The sequence below is a fragment of the Pantherophis guttatus genome, chromosome 14 (assembly GCF_059756535.1).
Source record: "Pantherophis guttatus breed Tessera chromosome 14, ASM5975653v1, whole genome shotgun sequence".
Classification (NCBI taxonomy): Eukaryota; Metazoa; Chordata; class Lepidosauria; order Squamata; family Colubridae; genus Pantherophis; species Pantherophis guttatus.
The window spans coordinates 11,398,841-11,415,600 of record NC_142076.1 but is presented as its reverse complement, the minus strand read 5'-3'; the positions used below and the strand labels follow the sequence as shown (position 1 = coordinate 11,415,600).

The window sequence follows — 16,760 nt, the reverse complement described above, 5'->3', positions numbered from 1 at the left end:
AACAGGTGTCACACATTGGCGGTTGTGATGCATATTTTGGGTGACAGGGAGCCGCAGCAGAGGGGTGAAAGAGCCACATGCAGCTCCAGAGCCGCAGGTTGCTGACCCTTGTTCTAGTCCAACCCCCTGCTTAGGCAGGAAACCCTATATACCATTTTAGACAAACGGTTATCCAATTGTCTCACTAAGGGTGACATTATGGCGATGTTCCAATATTTGAGGGGCTACCACAAAGAAGAGGGGGTCAAGCTATTTTCCAAAGCATCAGAAGGCAAGACAAGAAGCAATGGATGGAAATCAATCAAAGAGAGAAGCAACCTAGAACTAAGGAGAAATTTCCTGACACTGAGAACAATTGACCAGTGGAACAACTTGCCTTCAGAGGTTGTGGATGCTCCATCAATGGAGGCTTTTTAAGAAGAGACTGGACAGCTACTTGTCTGGAATGATATATGGTCTTCTGCTTGAGCAGACGGTTGGACAAGAAGACCCACAAGGTCCCTTCCAACTCTGTTATTCTGTTATCTCTTTTGTTACTATATTATCTATCATTTAGCCTACAAAGCCAGAAGCCTCCAGATCAGGGATCTCCAACCATGGCAACTTTAAGGCTTGTCTTAAAGTCAGGATAGCCACTCCCTCAAATTTCCCAGGTGTATCTGTTAGAGTGAGAGCAATACAGATTTAGTCTGGCAAGATGCTGTCTGTTGGGCGTAACCAAATAAAGAACTGAATTCTGGCTGAATTTCTTTGTTGTTCTTGGGCTTAGCCTGACAAATAACAACAATTTCCTGACTTGTTCACACAGGACTTTTAAACATTCTCAAATATAGTAACATGTTTGCAAATTCTAATGTGATATTTCCTATGGCTCATTGTTGGCCTATGAAGCCTGACTTTTGATACACCCTATGTACCAAAGGGTGTATCAAAAAAAAAAAAAAAAAAAGGGACGCGGTGGCCCAGTGGCTAAGACGCTGAGCTTGTTGATTGAAAGGTCGGCAGTTCAGCTGTTTGAATCCCTAGTGCCATGTAATGGGGTGAGCTCCCGTGACTTGTCCCAGCTTCTGCCAACCTAGCAGTTTGAAAGCAGGTAAAAAATGCAAGTCGAAAAATAGGGACCACCTTTGGTGGGAAGGGAACAGCGTTCCGTGCGCCTTTGGCATTGAGTCATGCCGGCCACATGACCACGGAGATGTCTTCAGACAGCGCTGGCTTTTCGGCTTTGAAACGAAGGTGAGCACCGCCCCCTAGAGTCAGGAACGACTAGCACATATGTGCGAGGGGAACCTTTACCTTTAATGTACATATATGTATATACACAGTACATATACATACATATTACAGACTAGTGTCTACTTCATGCCACTTTTTTATTTTTGTTTTATAACGCTTCACGAATTTGCGTGTCATCCTTGTGTAGGGGCCATGCTAATCTTCTCTGTATCATCCTTGCGCAGGGGCCATGCTAATCTTCTCTGTATCATCCTTGCGCAGGGGCCATGCTAATCTTCTCTGCATCGTTCCAATTTTAGTATATGTGCTGCCGAAGCGAGCACTACTTCATGCTACTTGAAGATACGGTAATAATGAAGTAGCAGGAAGCTGACAGGTAAAAAAGAAGCGGTAAATGGGCCGCAGTGAATAAATATGATCCTTCAAATGTGGGCATTAATCTAGCTATCAAGTACAACCTCCCCAAATAGAATCCCTTGGAAATTGGCGGAAGGAATAAAAAACAAGTTAATTTTGAGGAATGGTTGCATATGCGCAATGCGTGACCTCAGGTTCATGTGGCTTGCATTTCCCTCTTCAGCTTGATGGGATTTCATTTCCTCTTATTATTCCATTTATGGGTTAGAATACGAGCATTCCAAACGCAAAGGCAGGATATATAGTAAATTAACACAGGCTGAAATGGCTCCATATTCCATTGAACTTGACACACGCTGCTTATATAAAATATACCCGCTCCAGATTATAGCTGTAGTGAACTATTTTTTTTTTTCTGTTCCGTTTTTAATCTTCCTGTCCCAGGCCTTGCTACTAGGGAAGGAGCAGTGAAGGAATGTAATGGATCAGATAATATTTTCAGGGTTTTATTTATGGTATGCTTCCAAGCTTATGAATCAGCAAAAAGCAAGCAACCTTATGCCCAAACTATTTTTTTTTTTAAAAAAAACAATAACTAGCATTTGTTGGAACCATTTGTTTCTTTGAATGGCTAATTCCAATTTCCATAGATGTCAACTATTTTTTTATGAGAGAATATATCAATCCTATATTAATGGGTGAAAGCCTGCAGTACGGAGTCAGAAAACTCTCTATAAGGTTGGAATAATTATTTTGGCTTAGACTCGGGGATGGGATTCAGCACCAGGTGCTAATTTTAATCTGGTTTGCCAAACTGGTACTTGCAAGGACTGGCTGACCCTGGCCACCCCTCCCCTCCCAAAAGTCTCCATGCGGCCCATTTTGGATGCCAGGTAAGTGCAGGGCCCATGTGGAGGCTCTGGGAGCACGAAAAATGGGCCTACTGGAAGTTCCGGAAGTCTAGAAATGGGCCCGTTTCCGGCCTCTGGAGGGCCTCCGGGGCCTGGGGGAGGCTGTTTTTGTCCTCTCAGAGGCTCAAGGAAAGCCTCTGGAGCCTGGGGAGGGCAAAAAACAGGCCTACCGCAAGTACCCAAAATCCAAAAGCGGGCCCATTTCCGGCCTCCAGAGGGCCTTCGGAGCCCAGGGGAGGCCGTTTTCACCCTTCTGGGGGCTCAAGGAAAGCCTCTGGAGTCTGGGGAGGGTGAAAACGCCCCCCTCATGGTGCAGGAGGCCGAGTAGGCCATGCCCACCATGGTCACACCCACCCAGCAATCGGACAGAAAACCAGTTGCTAAAATTTCTGAATCCCACCCCTGCTTTGACTGTCAGATAAATGACAAGCCTTTCTCTTTAATAAAGCACGACCGTGGTTTTCTAGAGCTTGTACTTGAATTACTTTGTCGACTTTCTGTAGAACTGTATGAAATTTTCCCATTCAAGGATTGTTAAGTGAGCATTACCTGTGTGTTCTTAGGAAGTAGTCATTTCATATTTTTAACTGTTGAATGAATTTGAACAAATTAACTACAAACCCATTCCCCAAATAGAGACCATTATGTACCTAAAATGCACAATCCGGAGGGTTTAGATTTTAGAGAGCCTGAGGGATTTCAGAAATATAACAAAATTTCTACACAAGTAACCATAAAGAGAGAAATGGGCTCAAACGTGAATTAACAAGAATTCTGATAAACATCGGAAAAAACGCAAATCGAATAAAAAAGTGCTGGAAAACAAAGCAGTTCCCAGTTAGGACGTTAAGTGTAACATCCTGTTGCAGATTTTGTCTATCCAAAAACAGCTTTATGGTGTGACTGCTCATATCCCTGTACAATTATGTTTATCCTACCATGCTCATTTCAAGCAATTTCTGATCCACAAGATGAATGTAAGATTAGCAACGCGATGCTATCATGTTTGATGACACTTACAAAAAAATGTTAAAGGACGAATGGTTTAAAACATGACTTTGGAGAAGCCAGACTGGTCTCTCCCGTCAGCTTGTTCCAGAGTTTATATTTGTCTGCGTTGAAAAGGACGTATTGAATTATTTCGCGATTCTTCTCACCTCATTTCTTATAAATAATAAATTTCTTATTACGTATAAATTTAATTATTCCGCGATTCTCCTCCTCCTCCTAGCCTGACTAGGTGGCTCAGTGGCTAAGACACTGAGCTTGTCAATCAGAAAGGTCGGCAGTTCGGCAGTTCGAATCCTTAGCAGGGGGCTGGATTAGATGACCTCCAAGGTCCCTTCCAACTCTGTTATTGTTACCTTGAATACTTTTGGTTGAACTTTCCTGTGTAAAGACCTTCCACTGCCCAGCTTCTAAAAATAAAGTTTATGAGCAGTTTTTTGCACTTTTTACAATTTGTGTTATCTTTTCTTCAGCATCATGCCCAAAGAATGAGCGGCACAGTGACATCCTTTTAATGCACATTCTGATAGTCTTATTTGGCACAAGACAGGTCTGTGAGTGCTCAGGAGGGAAGATCGCGAGTAAACGCGCTGTCCCAAAAGTGCTTTTTTCAAGAGGCAACTGGGTTTTGTGGTTTTTTTCTTTGAAGACGTTTTGCTTCTCATCTAAGAAGCTTCTTCAGTCTCTTGAAAAACGCACCTTTGGGACAACCATGACCTGGATGACTGAGAATCTCCATAGACGAGTAAAACTGGCGCTTTAAAAAAGGTTAAAGTAACCCTTTCTAACCAAGAGATGGCGCTAAAGAGCAACCAAAGAACCTTCTTCTCTCTTCCTTAAATGTACAATGAAGGTAACCGCCTCTCTTCACATCCATATCAATCTTTGTAGCCTGCATGATAAAACTTAACACGTTTTTTTCCCCCCCTTTGGTTCCATCGTGTCTGATTCTTGGAGATTGTCCTGACAAGTCCCTGCAGTTTTCTTGGCCAGGTTTTTCAGAAGTGGTTTGCCATTCATTAAGGGAATCCAGCCTCCCCCCGCCCCCCCCCCCCATTGACTTTGCTTTTTGGAAGCTGGCTGGGAAGGTCCAAGGGCCATCACGTGACACTACAACAATTGTAAACACACACCAATTGCCCAAATTTTGATTATGTGACTGTGGAGAATTCTGTGACGGTTGTAAGTCCGAGTCATAAGTCAATTTTTTTCAGTGTTTTGTAACTGGTCGCTAAACAAATGATTGTAAGTCAAGGACTCCCTGTAACGTGGGCTTGTTTGGTATTTTTGGCTGTGCTAGATTTGAACAGCAGTCTTCCAGTATTTGAGGGGCTGCCACAAAGAAGAGGGGGTCAACTTATTCTCCAAAGCACCAGAGGGCAGGACAAGAAACAATGGATGGAAACTAATTAAGGAGAGAAGCAATCTGGAATTAAGGAGAAACTTCCTAACAGTGAGGACAATCAACCAGTGGAACAGAAGTTGCCTTCAGAAGTTATGGGTGCCTCATCACTGGAAGTTTTTAAGAAGAGACTGGACAGCCGCTTGTCTCAAATCGTATAGGTTCTTCTGCTTGAACAGGGGGCTGGACTAGAAGACCTCCAAGGTCCCTTCCAGGTCTATTCTGATTGATCAATTGAATTTCCCTCTTTCTAGGGCTCAGAGAAAGCGACCGGCCAAAGATCAGATAGCTGTTTCATGCCAAAGGCAGGGCTAGAACTGATGGCCTCCCAGTTTCTAGGGTGATTCTCCTAACCCCGTCAAAGTGACGTTCAAAACATACAGCATTTGAAATATAAACTGACCTCCATTTGCAAGTGCTCGTTCTTCTAATTTTATTGGCAAAGCTCAATTACCTCCCATAGAAAAAGTGGTAGGATGCAGCTTTGATTACAGAACGAAGGTATCTTGTGTAGACAGCACAGAACGGGCTTACTATGGGTTACAGAATTTCACACACACACACACACACACACACACACACACACACACACACACACACACAGAGGCTAGTGTGTCTCAACTTCAACCACTTTAAAATGTGTGGATCTCACCTTCAACATGCTAACTGGGGAATACTGGGAGTTGAAGTCCACACCTTTAAAGTTGATTGGGGAATTCTGGGAGTTGAAGTCCACACATTTAAAGTTGACTGGGGAATTCTGGGAGCGCAGACAGAATGCTGGTTAGGGAATTCTGGGAGTTGAAGTCCATGCCTTTAAAGTTGGCTGGGGAATTCTAGGAGTGCAGGGAGAATGCTGGTTGGGGAATTCTGGGAGTTGAAGTCCACACATTTAAAGTTGACTGGGGTATTCTGGGAGCGTAGGGAATGCTAACTGGGGAACTCTGGGAGTTGAAGTCCATGCCTTTAAATTTGACTGGGGAATTCTAGGAGCGCAGGGAGAATGCTGGTTGGGAAATTCTGGGAGTTGAAGTCCACACGTTTAAAGTTGACTGGGGTATTCTGGGAGCGTAGGGAATGCTAACTGGGGAACTCTGGGAGTTGAAGTCCATGCCTTTAAACTTGACTGGGGAGTTCTAGGAGCGCAGGGAGAATGCTGGTTGGGGAATTCTGGGAGTTGAAGTCCACACATTTAAAGTTGACTGAGGTATCTGGGAGCGTAGGGAATGCTAACTGGGGAACTCTGGGAGTTGAAGTCCATGCCTTTAAACTTGACTGGGGAGTTCTAGGAGCGCAGGGAGAATGCTGGTTGGGGAATTCTGGGAGTTGAAGTCCACACATTTAAAGTTGACTGAGGTATCTGGGAGCGTAGGGAATGCTAACTGGGGAACTCTGGGAGTTGAAGTCCATGCCTTTAAACTTAACTGGGGAATTCTAGGAGCGCAGGGAGAATGCTGGCTGGGGAATTCTAGGAGTTGAAGTCCACACGTTTAAAGTTGATTCGGTATTCTGGGAGCGCAGGGAGAATGCTGGTTAGGGAATTCTGGGAGTTGAAGTCCACACAGTTTGTCTATCCTAGTATGTTTTCCTGACTTCATCTCAGGAAAAAGGCCACTAGTTCTCATCATGCATTAGATTAGAATATGGTCCAAGATTCCCTGTGTGGCAGCAAGAATCCTGAGGACGTGAACAGCATTCAGCCCATCTCTTTAGCCGTTCTACAATCCAACTTTCCACGAATGCTTCATGAATAACCATTGATTAGCTCAATGAGCTCAAACCAGGCTGATGTTAGTCATCTGTATGCTCAAGGACTGTAGTTTGTCCAAAGGCCTTCAGTTCCCCCACAGGCATTTCAAATACATGTGAAAGCTAATAGGCTTCTACTTCCAACAGATAGTATGAAATACCTTAGCTGTAATCTTTTACGACAGTATTACTCAGTTGGAAACCTGCCTATGGTTTCTGTTTTCGTAGCCCGAGGCTGCACTTGCTAAGGTTTTGAATGGCTGAGAAGCTGCTGTCCAAATGGAATTAAATCAAACTGCCCTTTGCCAGCTTGGAAACAAAACTTCAATTCCCTTTTCCCTTTTGGCAGTACGACGAGATCCCCTCCGACGGCCTACTCCGCTCTAAAGTATAAGCTTACCCCCAAAAGCTTTTTGATTTCACACACCCACTCAGAATTACAGGTGGGAGGTTTGCATTTTGGGGCTCTTCCAGGGTTTTCCATTCAAAACACTGGGAGGATTTAGCCTGGATGGAAAGTCGGCAACATGGGGCCTTGAAGCAACTAAACTCCCACTTCTGAGTCAACAGAAGTTAACTTCTGAGAGCCAGTGTGTTTAGTGGTGAAGGCACTAGGCTATAAATTAGGAGACAGTGAGTTCTAGTCCTGCCTTAGGCATGAAAGCTGGTTAGGTGACTTTGGATCAACCACTAGGAGACAGTGAGTTCTAGTTCTGCTTTAGGCATGAAAGCTAGTTAGGTGACTTTGGATCAACCACTAGGAGACAGTGAGTTCTAGTTCTGTTTTAGGCATGAAAGCTGGCTGGGTGACTTTGGATCAACCACTAGGAGACAGTGAGTTCTAGTTCTGCTTTAGTCATGAAAGCTGGTTAGGTGATTTTGGGTCAACCACTAGGAGACAGTGAATTCTAATCCTGTTTTAGGCATGAAAGCTGGCTGGGTGACTTTGGGTCAACTACTAGGAGACAGTGAGTTCTAGTTCTGCTTTAGTCATGAAAGCTGGTTAGGTGACTTTGGGTCAACCACTAGGAGACAGTGAATTCTAATCCTGTTTTAGGCATGAAAGCTGGCTGGGTGACTTTGGGTCAACCACTAGGAGACAGTGAGTTCTAGTTCTGCTTTAGTCATGAAAGCTGGTTAGGTGACTTTGGGTCAACCACTAGGAGACAGTGAATTCTAATCCTGTTTTAGGCATGAAAGCTGGCTGGGTGACTTTGGGTCAACCACTAGGAGACAGTGAGTTCTAGTTCTGCTTTAGTCATGAAAGCTGGTTAGGTGACTTTGGATCAACCACTAGGAGACAGTGAGTTCTAGTTCTGCTTTAGGCATGAAAGCTGGTTAGGTGACTTTGGATCAACCACTAGGAGACAGTGAGTTCTAGTTCTGCTTTAGGCATGAAAGCTGGCTGGGTGACTTTGGATCAAGCACTAGGAGACAGTGAGTTCTAGTTCTGCTTTAGGCATGAAAACTGGTTAGGTGATTTTGGGTCAACCACTAGGAGACAGTGAATTCTAGTCCTGTCTTAGGTATGAAAACTGGCTGGGTGACTTTGGGTCAACCACTAGGAGACCGGGAATTCTAGTTCTGTCTTAGGCATGAAAGCTGGCTGGGTGACTTTGGGCCAGTCATTCTTTCTCAGCCCAAGTCATCTCACAGGGTGGTTGTTGTGGGGGAATTAAGAGGAGGGAGGAGTTTTTGTGTATTCGCCACCTTGAGTTATTTATAAAAATAATAAAGGTGGGATATAAACAAACAATCAATCCATTTTATTGCAAAAGTCTATTTCGCACCTGGGATTTCTGTCCTCCAGGAAAGAAGTGATCAGACATGATTTGAAGAGCACTGTTTTAAGTCACCCATTAATACGAAAGAATCGAGAATTAGGTTGGCAACAAGATCTACCTCTTTGTTTTCCTTTCGCACATTTGCTACTGGAAACGCCGATGTTTCAACAGCAAGCGAATAGGTAGAGTCTACTCCCTTCTACTAAAGGTGAGCTCTCTAGGAAAAAGTTCCCAATTCCCCCCCACCCCCCATCCATCTTTTTATTTTTTTGGAAAAATTTCTGACATTACAGAACTTAAACTGAAACGTATTAATTCCACTCTTGCCTTTCATGACGTAACAGAAAAACGTCATGAGCCAAGAAAAGGGGAAGAAGCTTAAACTAAAATACGAACCAGCATTTTAACAGCGGAACAAGAGAAAAGGAATTAAAATACTGCAATTAAAAAAAAAAATCACGAATGGATGGATGGGTAAAGCATGTAGAACTGAAAATTTACAAACTAACCCTTTTCCCCCCGAAAATAAGACCCAACCGGAAAATAAGCTCTAGCATGATTTTTCAGGATGCTCATAATATAAGCCCTACCCGTAAAATAAGCCCCCATTAAGATTGTCAGCCAGATTTAGTATCGTATTTCCCCCAAAATAAGACCTAACCAGAAAATAAGCTCTAATGCGTCTTTTGGAGCAAAAATTAATATAAGACCAGGTCTTATTTTCGGGGAAACACGGTAGTTAAAATCTGGAATTGCTGACTGCTCAAAAACTAGTCCCCGATTTTTGAATCCTATGATTTCCTATCCTTTCTTCCCGTTCAACCAGTGGTGAAATCCAAATTTTTTTAGTACCGGTTCTGTGGGCGTGGCTTGGTGGGCATGATGTGGCTTGGTGGGTGTGACAGGGGGAAGGATACTGCAAAATCTCCATTCCCTCCCCACTCCTGGGCGAAAGATATTGCAAAATCCCCATTCCCTCCCCACTCCTGGGGGAAGGATATTGCAAAATCTCCACTCCCACCTCACTCTGGGGCCAGCCAGAGATGGTATTTGCCAGTTCTCCAAACTACTCAAAATTTCTGCTACCGGTTCTCCGAACTGCTCAAAATTTCTGCTACTGGTTCTCCAGAACCTGTCAGAACCTGCTGGATTTTACCCCTGCGTTCAACCCACTTACCTGCTTTTACAGATGCCAGCCACGAAGGAAAGGAGGAGTGTTATCAGCACACATGCAGGGACTGACACCTGTTTCAACAGTTCTACGATAATGCTGGCCTCCACCCCTTCAGACTGCCAGTGGGTGAGCCTGATGGGTCCCTCGTCATACCGGTCCTTCATGAACAGCAATTTGCTTTTTGCCACAGTGTCAAACACGGCAGCTAGCTTGGAAGCATCGGCCGCCTTCTGATCGGAAGCAACCCCGTAATTGTTAGGAGGGTGAAGCTGCGACAGCATCACTTTACGCTGGTCGTAATAGATCACGATGATTTCTTCGACGACGCTGCTGTTGCTGCTGCTGGATTCCTTCCAGGTAGCCAAACAGTTCCAAAACTTTCTGTCTTTTTGCCTGCCGAGTTGGATCCAGGGGCCCTGGGAAAAAATGGTGCCCAGATCTTCCAGGAACCTTTGCAAACTCTGCTTTTCTTGGCTGTTGGTCCAAGAACCCAATACGGACAGTTGGACTCGGGTGGCGTGTTGCATTTTGGAGAGATACTGCTTCACCTGACCTGGGATCAAAGGGAAATGGATCACAGCCAGGATAACAATGGAGTTCTGTTCTGGAATCCACCGTCCAATCAGAAGGCCACTTTCGGCTGAAGCGCAGCAAAGAGGGAAAAATACCTTAAACGCCATGATGTGGAAATCTGAAATGGATAAGGGAACAGGGAAAAAAAAAAAGGAAATAAACAAGCTGCTTTCCGAATTCATGCACTGGAGCAAATTAAAAAGAGTTTAAGCCTTCCACTAACTGAAGGAAGTACTTTTGTTGCTGTTGCTATGGACAGTATGTGACAGGAGAACAGCTGGATTATTCAAAAACTAGGAGGATTAGGAAAGGTCAAAAGAAAATAATCCTAAAGTCTTATCGAGGACAGCTGAAAGATTTGGCATGCGTAACTAGAAGACACAATAACAACTCCAAAAATATAAATGGCCAACACACAGAAGTTGGGGCAGAGTTTTCGATTGCTCCAAAGATCAAAATTCTGTCTGGAAAAATAAGAGAATATGCCTAAGTATGGGATTGGACTAGAAGATCTTCAAGGTCCCTTCCAACTATTCTATTCTATTCTATTCTATTCTATTCTATTCTATTCTATTCTATTCTATTCTATTCTATTCTATTCTATTCTATTCTATTCTTATTCTATTCCTATTCCTTTTTGTACTGTTCTGTTCTGTTCTGTTCTACTCTACTCTACTGTACTCTGTTCTGTTTTTATCTATTCTGTTCTGTTCTGTTCTGTTCTGTTCTATTATTCTATTCTATTCTATTCTATTCTATTCTATTCTATTCTATTCTATTCTTATTCCTATTCTACTCTACTCTACTCTACTCTACTCTACTCTACTCTACTCTACTCTATATTCTATTCTATTCCTATTCCTATTCCATTCTGAAACTTTCTAAGAAAAAGAGCTCATTGAATGTGAAATACATTGCTGCCTGCCCAGGTTGGGCTCTTCTGTACTATGTACGAGTGGTCCTCAACTTACAGAAGTTCATTTACTGACCGTTCAAAGTTATAGCGGCACTGAAAAAAGTGACTTATGTCCAATTTTCACACTTACGACCGTTGCAGCACCCCCAGGGTCACATGATCAAAAATCGGCAACTGGTTCATGTTTATGACGATTGCAGTGTCCCCGCGTCACGTCATCCCCTTTGGTGAGTAGCGAAGCCAATGGGAAAATCAGATTCCCTTAACAACCACGTTACTAACTTAACTACTGCCGAGATTCCCTTAACAACCGTGGCAAGAAAAGGCGTAAAATGGGACAAAGTTCACGTAACACTGTCTCGCTTAGCAACATAAATTTTGAGCTTAGAAAAACCAGCCGGTGATTTTGGGTCAGCCACTCTCTCTCTCTCTCTCTCTCAAAATCCAACCTACTTTACAGCAGTGGTGGGTTGCTACCGGTTCTCCCTGCTTCTTGCAAACCGGTAGTGGAAATTTTGAGTAGTTTGGAGAACCGGTAAATACCATCTCTGCCTGGCCCCGCCCCCATCTATTCACTGCCTCCCGAGTCCCAGCTGATCGGCTGGAAGGAAAAAATCAGGGCTCACTTGACAGTGAGAGAGAGAGAGAAAAAACAAGACACTGTAGCTTTAAATTGAGAAGCCAAGAAGCCTCCCAACTGATCGGCTAGAACCGATCCGCTCCTTGTAAACCGCTCAATGGTGGTAGATTGGCAATTGAGGCCAAGCTGCCTGAAAGCGGTTTCCGATGCTCTTGGTGGTGGCAGAGTGGCAAAAAACTGTTTAAACTCTTGCCGCGGCACTTCAAAGGGCCACCCTACAGCTGATCAGCGGTAAAAGGCAGTGTGGTGGTAGACCAGTGCGCTCCAAAAACAAGTGGGTAGATCGGTACGGCTCTGCAAGCAGTACAGCCGTACAGTTAAAAGCCTGATAGACCAGTACCTCTGCTAAATCCTAAAGAATTGTTTGTCACATGACCATCAAACCACGCCCACAAAATAAGCCATGCCCACAGAACCAGTAGTAAAAAAATTTAGAACCCACCCCTGCTTTACGGGGTTGTTTTGTGAGAAAAAGAGGAGACGGGAACTTTATGTATGTTTTCTTGAGTTGTACGACGATGGAATATAAATATAACAGAATAAATATGTTAGACAACCATCTCTCAGATAATCGCTTATTACAGGACAAAGGGGAGCCAAAGGGTCTCCAATTGTTATTATTTTCCAACAATGAAGTGTGGATAAAGTGGCATTTCTTTGTACAGCTGCCACGGGGACAATTAAGTTAATTAATCAGATGATTAAACTAACAAGCACAAGGACTGCCACGGCAGATGAGATTAATGAATCGGCTCAAAAGCCGGTTGCAATTTAATAGGTTCAGAAAATGGGATTCTCTTGAAAGAGAGAACTGGGTGGTCTAATTAAAAGCAAGCATTTCATCGGAGATATTAAGTCAAATGCTGGGGTTTTTTTTATTCCAAAGGCATTTAAAGTCACGATGCTGATGCCGCCCTCAGAAACAAGAAATACAGGACTCCTTTCTAAACCGTAGCACACATGGGGTGTTACGTACCCGCATTTTTGCAGTTAAAAAACAAAACAATTAAGTTCTTAATGGGAAGTTTCTATAGAGAGCCCAGCTGGAGTACCCAGCATTTAATCGTAGAAGGCTCCAATGTCTTTAGCAATAGCCTGGCTGCCCTCCACCCTCAAAAAATAGTACCTTAAGCTTTTTCATTATCAGCAGCTTATTTTCACCAGTACAATCCTACAAAGAAGGCACAAGGCAGCAGTCATAAAAGTTCTCAAGGCCAGCATTTGTACTCTCCCAGTTACTGTACTTTTTAGCAGCCATCCAGTATTTTCCGAATTCCTTCTGCTTTCTTCTTGCTGGGGGATCCTGGTGAGATCCAGCAGCCGGAAAATAGAGACTATTTAGCCGTGACAAGGTCGCGTTGCCTGGGGTGTCCCATGAGGAGGCCAGTCTACATGGCACCCGCTACACGACACAGGCTTAGCCACCCCATGAGTAACTGCTCATACATAATTTAATTTTATGCGCAATTGTATCCGTCACCCATGCTGTGCGTTTCTTTTAAAAAAACCAATTCAACTGCTCTGATGTTTTATATTTTGATAGACATTTTATATGCGGGGTTTTTTTTTTGTGAATCTATGCTGTGTTGTGACGCCATACAAAATAAATAATAAATAAATAATACGTGATCCAACCGGTCAGTCCTAGAGGAGATCAACCCTGACTGCTCTTTAGAAGGCCAGATCCTGAAGAGGAAACTCAAATACTTTGGCCACCTAATGAGAAGGAAGGACTCCCTGGAGAAGAACCGAATGCTGGGAACGATAGAGGGCAAAAGAAGAAGGAGACGGCAGAGAAGGAAGTGGCTGGATGGAGTTACTGAAGCAGTCGTCGTGAGCTTAAATGGACTCCAGGGGATGGTGGAGGACAAGAAGGCCTGGAGGAATGTTGTTTGTGGGGTCGCAATGGGTCGGACACGAATTCGCAACTAACAACAACAACAAAATAAGCAAGCAGCAATCCAACACCAGCGCGCTTAACAAATGACACTGGTCCCATCACTTACCTCCCTTCTAACAAAAGATTTGTCTTTTAGGTTCCTGCATCAGAAGAACAAGGAGAGAGAAGAAGTTTAAAAAAACAAAAGCTAGCGATTTTGCCTGTGGCATGTAGGAGGTTTTACAAAGGACTGCAGGATCTCCTAGGTGGAAGGCACAAAAGAGGGATAAGTATCACCTTATCTGAATTTTCTGTCCCAATCAATCACTCTGTTTTCACTCTAAAATCCAAGGTGACATCAAAACACGTGACCTTGGAATGGACGAATTCTTATCTTTTTAAATAACTTAAATATCAAAACATAAACATTACAGTCCATAAGATCAGTTTACAGTATCCAGTCGTTTGCTGTCCTTCAGCACCATTCCAAGGTTGTCATGCAGGGGGGAAAAAAAAACCCACCAACCTTTAGGCTGTTTTTATAGGTGCAATCAGCATAATGGAAATGTTGGTTTTTACAGCAGGTAGATTGGAAGTCATATATGCAGAAAAGGAAGTTGTTGCCGACTTCCTTTCTGTTAAAATAAAAGTACAGCTGATCTCTGACATTTTGCCCTGGAAAAGGGACAATTCATTTGCCTTGAAAATGCCTTGACTTATCCAGGGGGGAAAAAAAGAAATATCAGCCTGTCAAATGGTGTCGCAGGAGGCAGTGTCTGTTTATGGATGAATTCCCAGTCTCTTGAGGCAGAAAAGAGGTGTCTGGTTGATACATGGTCTTTACCATGTATGTGGAGTTTATAAGAAGAGAAGGACTACAGTTTCTGGGAAGGGGCTATTTCCTCTTCAGCCCCATTCACTTAGGAATGTGGGGCAGCTGTCAGTGTGGGTAAATATTGGAGAGTCAATTGATCTCCAGACTCAGGAGGAAGGAACTGGAATAAGAGTCACAGTGCGGTAACACTCCCACCAGCAAATTTTAGGAGTAGCAAGCATTGAAAACACCTTAGACATACCATTGCTTAGCTGAAGAGATCAACTGCCAGGAAAATAAGACATTGGAGGGGGGGGGGAATAAATATTAGACAATTTTACAGATGAGACCAAGCTGGCAGGAATAGCCAACACTCCAGAAGATAGGCTTAAGATACAGAAGGATCTTGACAGACTTGAACATTGGGCACTATCAAACAAAATGAAATTCAATGGTGAAAAAAGTAAGGTTCTACATTTAGGCAAGAAAAACAAAATGCACAGATACAGTATATGTGGTACCTTGCTCAATAGTAGTAACTTTGAGAGGGAGTCCTAGTGGACAACCATTTAAATATGAGCCAGCCATGTGCAGCAGCTGCCAAAAAAGCCAACACAGTTCTAGGGTGCATAAACAGAGGGATAGAATCAAGATCACGTGAAGTGTTAATACCACTTCATAAGGCCTTGGTAAGGCCACACTTGGAATCCTGCATCCAGTTTTGGTTGTCACGATATAAAAAAGATGTTGAGACTCTAGAAAGAGTGCAGAGAAGAACAACAAAGAGGATTAGGGGACTGGAGGCTAAAACATAGGAAGAACGGTTGCAGGAACTGGCTATGTCTAGTTTAATGAAAAGAAGGACTATGGGACACATGAGGGCAGTGTTCCCATATCTCAGGAGCTGCCACAAAGAAGATGGAGTCAAGCTATTCTCCAAAGCACCTGAGGGCAGGACAAGAAGCAATGGGTGGAAACTAATCAAGGAGAGAAGCAACCTCGAACTAAGGAGAAATTTCCTGACAGTGAGAACAATTAATCAGTGGAACAACTTGCCTCCAGAAGTTGTGAATGCTTCAACACTGGGAGTTTTTAAGAAGATGTTGGATAACCATTTGTCTGAAGTGGTGTAGGGTTTCCTGCCTAAGCAGGAGGTTGGACTAGAAGACCTCCAAGGTCCCTTCCAACTCTGTTTATTCTATTCTATTCTATTCTATTCTATTCTATTCTATTCTATTCTATTCTATTCTATTCTATTCTATTCTATTTTCTATTCTATTCTATTCTATTCTATTCTATTCTATTCTTATTCTATTCTATTCTATTAATTTGTGCTTTGCAAAATTGATTCCTGCCAAGTATGCAACAGGGCTATTTTCCTGTAAAATATTGGTACTTAAAGCATGTGAGCACTAATACTCGTGCTTCATTTTACTCAAGCCTACCCTGTATATATTACAACCGAATCCCCTAGTCTGCTTTTTTCACAGCCACAACGTATTTGCCAGGGAAAACCTTGCACGACGAAAGTGAGCGTCGGAAAATGTAGAAATCACACTGTAGGTAAAAAGTCTTACTGTAGAAATGCTTCTATTATGCCTTATTAGGAAAACCTGGCTATGCTGGCTGGAGAATTCTGGGAGTTCAAGTCCACAAGTCTTAAAGCTGCCAAGTTTGAAGACCTCTGTTTAACACCATCAAACAACAACATTTGCCTTTTTCAGGTCTTTGAGAAAGACTCAATAGGTGGATAAAAATACTAAATCTAGTCTAAACATCTGGCTGAACCATAATAAGTGAAGTTTTTAAAAGTTAAAGGGATTTTTTTTTTAAAAAAAAGGGACGTTCAGCAGTTCTAAAGGGTAACATTTTACTTAATAGTTGAAGAACGAACATTTGTTAAGAGTCCATTTGCCCAAGCTTCATAGAGGGAAGGCATTAATAAATAAAAATCTCACTGTTGGATCAGGGTGCTTGGAGGACTTCAAGGAGTGGTAGATGTTGGTGGGACATGTGGTTTATTGAATTTGCCACCTTGCTTTTCTTTTCCAGATTCTATTTATTGTAACACAAACCACCCAGGGTGTCGCCTAATTAAAAAAAAAAAAAGCAAATATCTGAAAAGTCTCCTGAGCCTTAAAAAACAAAAAACAAAAACCAAACAAACCCTGAATTGCATCATAAGCTGTCATAGACTTTAATGCCTCCATTTCAGCCTGGGTTTATTACCTTCCCTTTAAGCAAGTGACTAAGCCCTTAACTGGGCAGGTGCATATAACTCCCTGTGTCATCATTCATGTTCAGGCTTCCTTGCAAG

General features: G+C 43.0%; 1 protein-coding gene and 2 pseudogenes across 3 annotated transcripts in view; all 3 read right to left on the bottom strand.

Moving 5' to 3' along the window:
• PIGQ (phosphatidylinositol glycan anchor biosynthesis class Q) overlaps positions 1–16,760 on the bottom strand; it is a 51,949-nt gene that overhangs the window by 31,659 nt on the left and 3,530 nt on the right. For 2 of the 3 annotated variants that reach the window (XM_034430318.3, XM_034430317.3), the window contains exon 2: positions 9,625–10,312. In XM_034430318.3, coding sequence (XP_034286209.1) covers positions 9,625–10,301 — 677 coding nt within the window. In that variant the 5' untranslated portion in view covers positions 10,302–10,312. Of the gene's footprint in view, positions 1–9,624; positions 10,313–13,756; positions 13,780–16,760 lie in introns of those variants that run through there. The other variant, XM_034430319.3, reaches the window with a different exon arrangement.
• Positions 1,379–1,453, bottom strand: LOC117673140 (U6 spliceosomal RNA; annotated as a pseudogene).
• LOC117673139 (U6 spliceosomal RNA) lies at positions 1,481–1,559 on the bottom strand (annotated as a pseudogene).